General features: G+C 40.3%; 1 protein-coding gene across 18 annotated transcripts in view; it reads right to left on the reverse strand.

The window, feature by feature from the left end:
• TNRC6B (trinucleotide repeat containing adaptor 6B) overlaps positions 1-13,958 on the reverse strand; it is a 255,544-nt gene that overhangs the window by 13,496 nt on the left and 228,090 nt on the right. For 17 of the 18 annotated variants that reach the window (XM_077914417.1, XM_077914433.1, XM_077914423.1 and 14 more), the window contains 7 exons: positions 10,614-10,751; positions 8,214-8,390; positions 6,670-6,816; positions 6,312-6,407; positions 3,745-3,969; positions 3,246-3,316; positions 325-464 (listed from right to left, as the gene is read on the reverse strand). In XM_077914417.1, coding sequence (XP_077770543.1) covers positions 325-464; positions 3,246-3,316; positions 3,745-3,969; positions 6,312-6,407; positions 6,670-6,816; positions 8,214-8,390; positions 10,614-10,751 — 994 coding nt within the window. The remainder of the gene's footprint in view (positions 1-324; positions 465-3,245; positions 3,317-3,744; positions 3,970-6,311; positions 6,408-6,669; positions 6,817-8,213; positions 8,391-10,613; positions 10,752-13,958) is intronic. The other variant, XM_077914422.1, reaches the window with a different exon arrangement.

Genomic DNA, 13,958 nt, shown 5'->3' on the forward strand with positions numbered 1-13,958 from the left:
GAAGTAAGTTGATAGATTCTATTACAAAAAGTGACAGCGCTTGCAATGTTTCACATTCTCATAAATACTGGCTTTCTTTTATGGTACTTAAAAATTTAACTCACTGCTTCACTACTTCATAAATTCTTACTTTTGGAACTCTGATTATTGGCCTATGAGATACACAGGACAATCCATACTTAGATAAGGAGAAAAGATTGGTCACCTTAGTACTGCTTATGCCACGATGCTATTTTTGAGCATGTTCTTGTGTATCTCTGTTTAATGGAGCACGTAGCAGAATACTCACCTGTTTGTCTCAGTGAGCGTAGGATGGGTACTCACATGTGCAGTGCAGTTTGGGCCTTGGCCGCCTCCTGTTTGGTGCTGTATCGGATCAGGGCAGTGCCCTGGGTTAGGTTCAGATGGAATGTCAGCAGTGGGCCATGCTGCATGCAGATGGTTCTCAACGTTGACCCATCAATCTAAGGAGAAATGACATTCATGAGATTAAAACCTGGAGGTGGGGTGTGAGAGGAACTCAAGCGGCCTTTCTTACAAATGAGGAGAAGGACTTCTGGTTTGTAAACAACAGTATCTGCACTAAATGAGGTTTGGAGAAAGGAAGGGAGAACTCAAAGCAGGATAGAGTGGAATGAGCAGGGGTCTTAAAAGCAAATTTTAAGATATTCAAAGTACTGGGCTGAGATCTAATGTGCAAATAAAACAGTCTGGGGCAGCCTAGGTAGCTCAGTGGGTTCAGTGCCGCCTTCGGCTCGGGGTGTGATCCTGATGACCCGGGACTGAGTCCTGTGTCGGGCTCCCTGCATGGGGCCTGCTTCTCCCTCTGCCTGTGTCTCTACCTCTCTTTCTCTGTGTGTCTCCTGTGAATAAATAAATAAAATCTTTAAAAATAATAATAATAAAATAAAACAGTCTGTAAAAACACAGCTCAAGACATAAACGATTCAACCTGTGGTCTCCTTCCTTAAGAGGTAAACAAGTGAATATGTGTTGATTTGTTAGAGACTTTAGAAAGCAGAAATAGTATGGCACCTGAATAAGAACTTAAGAGAACATGCCAAATTCTCAGCATCATCACTAATATAGTATCTTTACTCCCCCAGTTAATAATTTCATAGACAGCTAAAGGGGAAGACACACACAAGAAAAGCACTGCTAACCACACCTGATGGTTCAGGATGCTGCTGGCTGACCTAGTTCATAGACTACACTGGTGTCCTCAAGACACTGGTGTCTTCAATGACCTCCCACATTGGCCATCTCAGGGTAAGACTTTCTGCCTACTTCTCTGAGAACTCTGTTGCTCTCAGCCTCATCGTAGTCAGACTCCCATGTTCAGTGATTTGAGGTATTGCCCAGGACTTGGATGAACAAATCTGCTTATTCACTCTGATCAATTTGTTTGTATTGAGATCTTAACTAGGTTGAAAATAGGCTGCTCAGTTAAAAATTCATTTCTTTGCTACTGGAACAGCCTTCAAAAATTGTGCTACTGGCGGAGGCAGTAGACATATTGTGTTGTTTCACCATGGAAACTCTGCAAAATGGAAACCAGCAGGTTCACATAATTTTTTTACAGAAAATGATAATCAACTATATGAAGATAGTCGAGTACACCACACGTGACCTTTCAGCATTGATGCCCTCTAAACAGATTTTAGGTGATGAAAGTAAATTTAACCAGGTTCCAAAGATTTGCCCTATAACCTTCTATGAAGTTATGACTGAGATTAGTCTGTTAGGTAGTTTTGAGCTTCAAAATTAATCAGGTATTTCTAATACAAATGCAGCCAACCCCTTGATTCATTTTACACATATATACACATGTACTCATTATTTTTCATAGGATAAAACAGAAGTGAACAGCTGGTTAGCTTGTCCAGGTTTCTTTCAACACAGTATCCCTTACTGTCTCTCTCATCCCAACTTTGTATCCACCATACTATGTAACAACTTTTGAAATGTCATATTCTGGGGCACCTGGGTGGCTTAGTTGGTTAAATGTCTGCCTTTGGCTCAGGTCATGATCTCAGGGTCCTGGGATCTGGCCCTATGTTGGGCTCCCTACTTAGTGGGGAAGTCTGCTTCTCCCTCTCCCTTTGCCCTCTGCTCCTACTTGTGCTTTCTCAACTAAATAAATAAAAATCTTAAAAAAAAAAAAAAAGAATATTGTCATATTCTAATGAGGCATAAACAGTTATGAAAATGGTCATATAAAATCTTCATACTTCGGTCATTTATTAGCTAAAAAAGAACAACTGGGGCTTTTTGCTGAGTTGATATGGATATTAAGAGCCAACCCAGACTCTTCCTCATGTTAACTGTATTTATTAAACTGCCTTTGTCAATATGTACCCTGAAATACAAGCCCTGGGTACACTCCCTACCACCAGATTCACTGGGCAAGTAAATTTAGGAGAAGCTGTATTTCCCCACAGAGGATCATAATACATGTTAGCATATTAAAGGGTCAAAGAAGTCTCATCATGAAGAATCCTGCTTAATTTTGTTTAATCAAGTATATATTCCAAACATATTAGGCCAGAGACCTATTAATATCCCATGGGAACATTCTAGAAAATGCTGGCTTACTAAAGTGTGCACGAATCCATTTATGAATTAAAGGCTAGACAATTCATTTTATGTGTCAAAGGGAGGGAGGCATAATTGACTCCTTTTAACAAGGTGTTGTAAAGGTTGTGCTGTCAAGTCCAGATGACGGTCATGGGCTCAGTTTCAGGGGGTTCATTTAATTTCATTTGAGTGTTCAACATAATACTGCTGCAAGTATGTCAGTTATCAAGCAAACAAGGTGACAGACAGAGTGGCTTGGGGCAAATGAAACTCATCACTGTGAAAACAACCCTGAGGGCATGTTCTGAAGAGAGCAAATTACTAATGCCATCTACAAAGAAGAGCATAACAGATGGAAAATTGAAAGCACCCATGTGGCATTTAAGCTATGAAATTGACAGATTCCCTCTACTGCCGAGATGGATGGTTAATTATTTATGAAGCATAAAAATGGTGGATATTGAGTCTTAAGCCTTGTTGGGCCAACAATCCCCATTTAGGAGTAGGCTCTGAGCCTTTGGGTGGGGAGACCCACACCTGTACGCTGGACCTCTCTATAGCAAGCAGGAAATTAATGAGCTTTCTTATTTGCCCACATCCCGCACCTGAGCTTCCCTCTCTTAATGCAATCAAGTCCTGTCTCAAAAATCACAAGGAAGCATGATTACCTGTGGAGTGAGATTGTGAAGAACCAGCCAGTAACTGGGACGAACTGAACCACCATCACTCCAGGTAGAGGCTGAAGCAACCAGAAAAACAATTAGGAAGAGCAATAAAAAAATACGGAAAGCCACGAGTGACATTTTCACATAGCCCATGTGTTTCTTCTCTTTTGTTATAAAGGGTCTTCTCTTTTATACCTCCCTCTGACCCCCTTCATCCTGCTACTGAATGGCCAGCTCTCTTCTCCTAGACCTTAAACCCTGTGCACTCTCCTATTGCACTTGTAATACAGTTTTCTCCTAATGTTCTCACTCTACTGGTCATCATTTTTACTCTGTGAGTTCTTGGATCACTCTGCCCTAGACTGACTGCAATTTTCCACTCAAGAGATACTCTTTCCTCTACCAGACTTCCTGTCTTGTGAAGGCTTTGTGTCTCTTTAAGTGTTAATGTTAAGTCCCTTGTGTTTGAACAACAATGTTCCTTTAGGCAGATCCTTCTCACCCGAGGCAAGCCGTGAGTCCTGTGTCCCCCACCCCCTGACTGATCGGGGTGCTGTGCTGCTCCAGGGAGATGATGGTTTGGGGTTGGTCAGACCGGGAGGTGGGCGGGGCAGCGGTGTAGTGTTCCTTGAGGAAATATGGTTTTTCCACATCTTGTTGGAGAGATGAGTGGGGTTGTGTCCTATGGGATCTGGGGACCATGTTGATTTGTAATCAGGGAACTTTGCTATAAAGAAGAGAAAATTAAGGAAGGAATATGGTTAGAGAGGTCGCTTTTGTCAATATACATAAATTTGTGTTTACATATAAATAATATTCTAAAAATAGTTAAGTACACATTTTGAGAGTAGCAATACAAAAGTAACATTGCCCTCTGAGCTTACTAAAGATTTAATATGATAACAGTACTTTATTAGCCAAATAGAACCTGAAAAGGAAGATTAATTCAAGGGAAGTATTCCTAAAACCATGAGTCTTACACAAATGTGAATCCTAATAGCACTATTCTATAAATACTCTTTTATGAAATGGGAAGTGCATCAGAAATGTATACTTTTCTTGATCCAGATTATTAGCTATCAACATTCAAGCAGATTTTTTTAAAAAGATTTTTTAATCTCTACACCCAGTATGGAACTTAAACTTACCCTAAAATCAAGAGTCACATGTTCTACTGCCTGAGCCATCCACGTGCCCCAACATTCAAACAGATTTTTAAAAAACAATCAACAGCTAAGAGCTTACTATGCTTTAAGGCACTAAATCAATGCTGTGGGTAATATAAACAGTTATTCTCAAAAATTTCAAGTTCACATGGGAAGATAGAATAGAAGAATAAGAGAACTGGTAACTCCAGGCATCATCACATATGTTCAATACACAGAGAAGACACTGCTCAGCCACTGCCAAAGGCTTTGCAAAGACAGGTCTGGAAGGATTTACATAAATGGATAGGCTCAGAAAGATAGGAGAATATAGACCAATGTCAAATTTAAACTCTATATGTACCAAATATGTTTTCCCCCAGTTTTGGCCAAACAGTATTTCACAGGGGTAGAGATAAAGAAGGCCAGAAAGGTAAGCTGGAGGCTGATGAGGATGCTACTAGGAGTTCTTGCAGTAGACTGAACATGTAGCATTTACATGTGGCTCTCAACCTAGGTGACAGCGAGTAGAATGGAGCAGAAGAAATGGATGGGAGATGTGGCTGCAGAATACATCCTCTGGGAGACATCCTTACTGCCTGGATCCACGGAGCAAGCAAGAAAAATCTGGAGACTTTGTGACTCAGTGATGCCAGAGGCATCATTAAGAAAAACAAAGACTTAGTTAAGAAGGAAAGACAATATTGGGGAGGTGGGGGCGCAGTTCAGAAAAGTATACATTCAGTTTAGACATGTCTGGAGTAAGATTCTTGGGTCATCTCTCAGGTGAATGTTCAACTGTAGAAAAAAGATAAAATAGTTCAACTGAAGATATGGTCAATTACCAGAATAAAAGTGTTGGGTTGAAAAATGAGTTTTTACTTGTAAAGGAAGAAGTCTCATAAAAGTATAATGTGGGATGGTCATTAGAAGCATGGATTATTGAGTTGGCGCCTTTACACACTCACTTAGACCTGAGGCAAATTATATTAGCAAATTGAATCTGAGTTTGTTCATCAACAAAATGGGGAGAAGGCCAGGACCTCCTCCCAGACTTTGGTGAAGGTAAAGTAAGAATTCATGCTGAAGGCTCAGCATGTTGCCTGGTCTACAGGAGCATTCAGTAAATAACAGTTATTGTGATCCTGTTGATACAACACGGAGGTGAAAAGAAAAAGACAATTTGTAAGGCCATTCACCTATAGTATCTTAGGAAGTAGCTGAGGATTTGCTCCATTTGCTTTTGCATGGATATAGAACAGAAGCCATAATGACTTTAATGGCTTGAGGTCTAACTTTTGCAAGACCACGGTGCCAATTACAGATAGTCTCTCTACCAATCTATGAGGCAGTGTGCTGAGTGAGTGACTTCAAAGGCTTTATTCTATCCATTATGTTTTTATTCCCTATCATCTTAACACACACACACACACACACACAATTCAACAATTAAGGTAGAATTAATTAAGGGCCTCTTTTTTTCCCCCTTGGCCATCTGAGCCTTTGTCTGTAAATGGAAAGATTTTTTTTTTAAAGATAAGCAAACTATAATTTGTTGCTTTAGGAATAATAACCTGGACTTCCCTGGTTCCTCCCCTGGCCCATGATTCCTTCAGCAGACTGGCTCAAGAAAAGCACTTGTGGCACAAAGATTTCACCTCTGCCCTGTCAATATCCACAAGGCTCCCTGCAGGTATATCACCACCTGCCCTGTCCTAAAGCTCTATGTCTCATTCTGTCTCTGTGCAACTAGAAGCTCCTTGAGAACATGGCCAGTTTAAGAGGTGTGCATCCATCTGTGCTGACCTAGCTATTCAACTTCTGTTGAAGCACTCCTTAAGAAATAAATGCCCGTTTCTTTTGTTAAAGGGATCCTGATGGCAAAAGTGCTAGCCAAAGGGAAACATGTAGGTCATACTTGTACCTGAAGTGCTATGAACGTTGGTAAAGGAGTTGTCAGAGGCACTGTAGGGCCAGGCACCAGGTGAAGGCAGCGAGGTGTTGAGGGAAGAATTAGACCCTTTGAGTGACAAAGGGAAAACAAGATGAAAATATTGCAGACAGATATCAGTATAACCAGTGAAACCTTAAGTATTTTATTTAACCTTCAGTGCAAGATTAAAGTATATCTAAAAATGTATCCCAAACAACCTGAAAAGCGACATATTTTTTGTTTTCTAGTTAAATTATTAGATTATTAGCAAGTACAAATGAAGCCACAGATTGACAGATACAAAAACGTGGAGTGTTGAATAAACACAAAGGATGCCTCATTCATTTACCTGTGGTGTTATCCCGCAGAAGTTGGTGGTCAGTATCTACAATGGGAGATGTGGCTGTACCCCCCAGTACACTTCCTGGGGTGACATAGGGGTCAGATTCAGGGTCAATGTTTTGGATACCTTTCCATGGCACTCCTGGTTGGAATTCTAAAACAAGAAGACAATATTGGAGGTAGGAGATTGTTAAAAAAAAAAAAAAGATAAAATCAAGTCAGGTTTTTTTTTTTTTTTTTTTTTTAAAGCAAACTCAATGCCCAATGTGGGGCTCAAACTCACAACCCTGAGATCAAGAGTCTTCCATTCTTCTGAATGAGACAGCCAGCCACCCCTCAAGTTAGTTTTTGATACAAGAAATAGATCCATGAAAAGTAGAATACTCAATCTATTTTATCTCACTTTTATCATAAAATTAAAAATCAAAAACTCAGCCTGAACGTATACTATACAGCACCTCTGTGTTATTAAGCACGCTTTCTCTATCTCTCTGTGGCTCTGAGCCAGGGCTCATCAGCACTTGGCCCTGGCCACTGCTCTTCCAGCTTTCAGGAACATTCGGGCTGAGAGCAGTGAAGGCAGGAGTAAGTAACCTGATGTTCAAGAGAACTGTCCAGACATCCAGGATAAAAACTGAGAGAAAATCTGGGTTGGAGATTAGACTTCTCTCATTTATTTCACTGGAAATTGGCTCAGATGCACAAAAGAAAACACAATACAAATGACCACTAGCACATACAACATCCAGAGACAAAGAGCAGGAATAATCTGGCTTATCATGAGAAAGCCTAGAATACGGGATAACTGTTTTAATTTTTTTTTTTTTTTTTTACTGGTCAATTGAAATCCTATTTAAAACTGTGGGATAGGATTAACAAACTTCTGTTTTCCCAAATGTGGAAAGCAATATAGTATTATACACAAACAACATGTGTTATGAGCCTTAAAAAGGAAGGAAACTATACACATATTATAAATATATCCATATAGGAAGAAGTTTAGAAAGACATACTGATTTTTAATTCTTGCTAAACTAAATTAAAATTTTTTCTATAATGAAAATAGATGACTTATATCAAAATAAAAAGAGAGGAAAAAAGTAACAAATAGTTTCATTGCATCACTACTGCATACCTGGAACCTAACTGATGATAAACACTTGCTCCATGAATAAACAAGTCAATTAAATGGACATTTCAGAAGAACCCATGTTACAAGGCTCCCATTATCACCTTCTTTCACCTCCAGATTCCACTCCTCTGACTTCCTTCAGCTCGTCTATGCCTATGCAGTGTTCATCAGTTACCTGCCTCGCAGGTGATCAGTGTCCACACCTTATCTTCCTGACTGAAGTCTATAGAGCAGACACCTGATCTAATGTGAATTTCCTATCTTCCCACAGCACAGCACATGCCTTGCTTTTATCAGACAATATTGACTAAATGAAAAAATAAAGTGCCTTAATAACTGGCAAAAGCAATCTGTTCAGAACCCAAAATTAGGAATTAAAAACAAATGATATACCAGAAAAAACATTTCCTGGACAATACCTGGAGGCCAACTGGCATTGCTGGATTTACTTCCGATTTTATTTGTTGGTGGAGATTTGGCAGGTAACCAGCTATCACCAGCAGGACCCGTATGGCCACCCAGTGTGTCACTCGGGATGATATCAAACTGGTTGTACGGTGACCCTCCTCGAGTCTTACCAGGGGCCACAATAGCGCCTGCGGAGAGAGGGGAAATCAATTCATACCCAGAAAGGATTCCTATGAACAGAACTTGTCAAATCAATTATTCAGCAATAACAGTATTCTGATGTTTATGCAGTAAAAAGAAAAAAAAAGTGCTGGAACGTGACGTTGCCCTGGAGAGCCAGTATATAATTCATAAGCAGAATGACTACGAACGATTCATTTCACTTTCCTGAGCCTTTCAGGTTCTTACTTAGGCGTACAGCACTGTTCTCATTCTTGAATCTTCCTTTCAGTTTTAAAATTCCATGGTCTTAAATTAATGAAGCTTTCATCAACTACGAATCATACCATCATCCCTAGTTTCGATACTAATGACTCAAGAATGAGAAATAGGAAAAACACTACCCAATCTGCAGTGCATAGGAAGCGTTCTCACTACACTGGTGCTGACACCACCCACCCAAAGTTTTCAGGGCTGATCAGACCTAGGTTAGCTGGAAGAAGCACTGTAAATAGAGAGAGTCTACTGGAGAGAAAAGCATCTGCTATTCCTTTGAATTCCAAAGCAATGAGATGGAATTCCTGCCTAGGGTCTCTGCCAGCACAAGATCAGCAGGGAACGCTGCCGCTCTGAAACCCGTGGCCCCACACACGAAGAACAGCCAATCCTTTGTAACTGTCTTCCTAAGAGCATTTCAGTGGTTCTGTCTGTGACCCTTTTATGCATTTTAGATGCTACAAGGCAGGAAAAACATTAAAAGCTTAAAATTCTCTTAACCTAACAAAAAGTGATCTCCCCCCTCTTTTTTTGATCTTTCCTTTAAATAAAATTTTTGGCCTCTGTGAGATACCCCTCTATTTATTTCTCAGGTGAATTTTACATGCTCCATTGTGTCACTTGATCTACCCTTAGGATGCTGTTTATAAACAGGGAGAATTATTTCCAGGATGATGTATTAAAATATTCGTGTAAGTATTAATTAAAATAATCTGCTTGGTTTGGCCCAGCAGGAGTATTATCAAAACCACCTTCACCCTCAGCTAAGAAGTCATTTGTGTTTCTGGAGCCACTGACAGAAATTTGACTCAAGGGCATATTACAGTGAAGTCTAGGAAATGAAGAGCTCGATTACCTTGGGGATTGGTAACGAAATGGGGAACACAGTATCTCTGAGCTCTGAAAAGGCAAGTGGGTATTTTAGCTTTAAGATAACCCCTCACATGACACTCTGTATTTATTATCATGCACCTATCATGTCTTTGGGGACAAGGCGACCTGATGAATCATCAGCCTAAAGAAGCAGGGTAAGTGCCCAAAGCTACAAATGCTGGGCTTGAATTATTCAGTCTAGAGACAGATTTTATAGTTTCAATAAATCATTCTTGATTTTGTGGCATGAAATCAAATGATTGCGCTTAGGGATAACAGGGAAAAGCTCCATGCGGCCATTTTACAGTCTCTCAGAGAGGCGCACTAAACAGTAGTTTATGAAGGAACCCTGAAAGTTTTCAGATTCGTGAGGCTGAGGTCTGCCAGGGAACTGCAGCAGGACCAGCACAACACCCATTTATACTCAGTTCTCATGACTGTAGCTGAATCCAGGTGAATTACTGTCAGATGAAATAAACACTGAAACAAAGGCTGAAGGAAAATTCAAAGACCTTTTATCTGTTTTTTACAGGGACACAGAGAAGTATTTATAGAATGATGGAAATGAAGGGCCCGCAGTTCTCAACCAAAGCCTGCAATGCCCCTTCGCAGACAGTATATAATTAAGAACAAGAAAGCTAAAAAACCACCAACCAACCAAACAAGAAAACTTTGTGGGAAAGTTCAAATCTCATGGACTATTAGTCACCTATCTTTTGGAGATTAAATAGTTTGAATAATCAACATGATATATACTAGTTGTAATCTCTTACACCCTAAAAAATGGGTTCTGTTCTCTCAGCCAGTATGTTAGGGTTTCATCCTTATGGGTACTCAAGTTCACTGCTACTATGTTCAATCCCACTGCAGGTGGGAAATTTTGCTCCCCTTAATTACAACTAGCATTTTAAGTTTCTTATAATTTGAAATATATACAACCTTGATCTTCCTCTCATAGGCGATCATAGGATTTGGAGGGAAAAAAAAATCAAGAGATTAAGACAAAGCTAAAGATTTGTGCTTCAAAATAATTTTACAGGATATATCATCAAGGCCTGTGAGGGTTATATAGCTCCAACTCATAAGGCTTTGCTTGCTCTTACCATTTTTGTGCATATTGGCTTCCTGTGTGGCTACAGAGGGCAGTCCCTCCATCATGGAGGTCCACTGTTTAAAGCGAGACTCTGTTCCAGCCTCCTTCCCACCAACCATGCCATAGTCCATGCCGCCAGAGCTGAAGCCTAAAATAGAGAACCACGTTTTACATCTTCCTATATATTTCTAGTATCAACAACCAAGAGTTCTAAGATAAAACCAACGGATAGCTTCACTTGTCATTTAAAGACTAATTCACAAGAAGTTTCTTCACTCAGAAACAGAGATTCTGATTCAAAATGCTTATCTTGGCTTTTGCTTGCTAAAGCAGCAAGGACTCTTTGTTAAGGCATGAAAATGTATATGACTGCCATCTAATTGAGAACATCTCAGTGCACCTGTGCCTTCATTGATTTATTTAGCTAACAATTGTGCCAGACAGAAAGCTGGGGCCAACTGGGGAATTCGCCAACTCAGCAAACTCTACACATCAAACTAAAATGGTATAACAACAGCCATAAGGTGTGGCAATGGTGTCTGGGGAAAGAAAGGCTTTGCAGAAGAGACATTTGGTTTAGGGCCTACGGCAGGTATGTGAATAAGTCAAGGATGCCAAGTACAAAGCTCTGTTTGAGGACAATCAGGTACATTTAGGGACTGGTACATTCCAGTGCTTGGTTAACTATGGATGAATTGAGGCAGAGCAACAGGAGATGAGGGAGAAAGGAGGAGTCATGTCGTGTAGGAGTCTTTAAATATCAGGCCAAGGACTTTGGGCCTTTTTTCTCTAAGAGAGGACATAAAGAAGTTTTTTAACAAGTGAGAGAAAGAGATAAAGGTTTGTATTTTAGGGAACGCCTGGCTGGTTGAGTCAGAAGAGCAAGCAACTCTTGATTTCAGGGTCGGGAGCTTGAGCCCCATATTGGATGTAGAGATTACTAAAAATAAACTTTTAAGAAGTTTGTATTTTAGAAAAAGAACTGGCAGTGTAAGAATGGGGTACATGGAGGTCAAGCCAGAATAATCTAAGAGATCAATTCAAAAGAAATCTTTATGCAAAGATAAAGACCCTAAAGCTCAAATAGGCAATGACAGGGAGGTTGAGTTTACTTTGCCATGATTCTCATGTAAGCCTCGGGTGTCAGGCTTTTAGCAGGAGTGTAGGTGGCTAATGTCTTCCAATGGCACAGGGCTGGACAGGTGAGATCCAGTGTGAGAGGTGTGCTGATACAGAGTCTCACAGGTCCCACCATCCATTGTGTGTCAGGATGTACTTAACATAAAAAGTAACATAAAGCACTAAAATAAATGAATGAAACGGAGAAGATCAATGACTAGTCCGAATAAAAATGAGGATGGACCACAGTAAGTATAGAACAGCCATCCCAGGGAGATGAACGGGGATCCCAACATGCAAAAACTCAGGCAGCTGTAAGTGCCAAAAGCCCACCTACTGTTACTCAAGAAGATGCACCAGTCTAGCCAGGCCAGATTCCTCACTGTACCCACTTGACTCTCCAACCATCTGGTGGTGCCTCAATGGCTCTGAGGTTCCACTTATCCAAATCCCATGAGGGCCCAGGTCATATTTTCTCCCTGTGCTTCTCTGAATTGTCAAAAAGAGTTTTATAAATGCATAATAAATCAAGTTCCAATCATTCCCAACAGCTTGACCTATGTTTAAAATGTTGCTATTAACATAAAGAACACTGCCTTTCACACTGTTTGTAAGCGACTTACTAGTCCGTGTGATTACTGGGAGGGTGGGGATGGGGAGCAGAAATTCCTGTAATAAGCTGGAAATATTTCAAAGTTAATGATTTTTTTTTTCTTAAGAAGAGTTTAAGGTATTTTCTTTTTTCTTGTGTAGCTGAAATGAAATGAGGCTGGAGGACAGGGGAGTTGAGAGGAATAAGGGCTTTCCTCTGACAGAAGCTTTAATGGCCTAAGTAGGTTGTTCCTTCTCTATCTACCCTTGACAGAGAAAACCAGCCCAAGGTACTTGGACTCCAGGCTATGTGAAAGCTTGGTTCCAATCAATGGAGGAAGACCTTTTGAAAAGAACCCAGGATTCTAGTGAAGATCAGAAAGAAGAATGTGAGGATTAGTAAGAAGGCAAAGAGCCATTCCTTATACATCTCTTTATAGTTGCTCTGAAATGTCTTTAGAACTCAAAGTGGATTAGTTATTTAATTTCACCTGCTTAGAGTCCTTTTGTGACACGTATGTGTAGAAAATCAGTTAAGAGTTAGACATCTTAGGAGAGGGGACAGTTTGAGCAGTTTCATCTGAATCAGAAGTGGGCTTCTTTCTTGTTAGAAACTTGGGTATCAAAGCATGGCAGTATCATAACTAAGTAACAAAGTCTGGTAAGGAAATACCTAGAGTGGTATGAGGAGATAGTACTTACTGCCTTGGAAGGTTCAATCCCCAAAACTAGAAGAGGAAGAATCAGTGCAAAGTTATACATGGTTCTGTACATTTCTTCCATGTCCCCTAGTAACTGGCACAACTTACAAACTCTACATTATTTGTGAGCTGCCACACCTCAAAGCCCAGCGAAGTACTGACCTTTCTGTACCTGCTATTTCATCAAACCAAACCTCCTCGGTCCACCAAGTGGACTCCCTGTAATTCTCCAGCTCACCAACACAGAACTTGAACTTGAATAAAAAAAAATCCTTTAGTTCAGTTCAATTGCACACTCTTGGAAAGCCTAATTTTGTGCCAGACTCTGTGAGGAGCTGGGGGACAAAGAGAAATTAGGCCCCTTGCTCTCCCAGGGACTCATTTCCGAAGTACATCCCCTTTTACCTATCTCATCACTCCTACAAATCCAACCCTGGGCCTGCCTTATCTGTCCCTGGCCAGAATTACTTCCTCTGCCACACACTTCATTTCACTGTCTATTCATCATTACCTTTTGGCTTAGTGTTACCTCCTTGAGGAAACTGGGATTTCCTCTTTCATACTCTTTTGTCTCTATTAGTTCTTTCTTTCCCAGTATTCCTTTTATCATAAATTAAAAAACAAATTAGTGCTTTTATAATAATTCTAATAGTTGCCGCCCCCCCCCCCTTTTAAAGTAATCTCTACCCAACGTGGGGCTCAAACTTACAACCCTGAGATCAAGAATTGCCTGTTCTACCGACTAAGCCAGCCAGGTACCCCCAAATTTTTATAAATTTTAAACATGAAAAGTAAAATTTTATTGGAAGTACATTTTCTTTTTCTTAAGATTTTACTTATTTATTTGAGAGAGAGAGCACGAGCAGGAGACAGAGGGAGAGAGGGAGAAGCAGGCTCCTCACTGAGCTTGATGTAGAGCTGGATCCCAGGACCCTGGGATCATG

The sequence above is a fragment of the Canis aureus genome, chromosome 11 (genome assembly GCF_053574225.1).
Source record: "Canis aureus isolate CA01 chromosome 11, VMU_Caureus_v.1.0, whole genome shotgun sequence".
Lineage (NCBI taxonomy): Eukaryota > Metazoa > Chordata > Mammalia > Carnivora > Canidae > Canis > Canis aureus.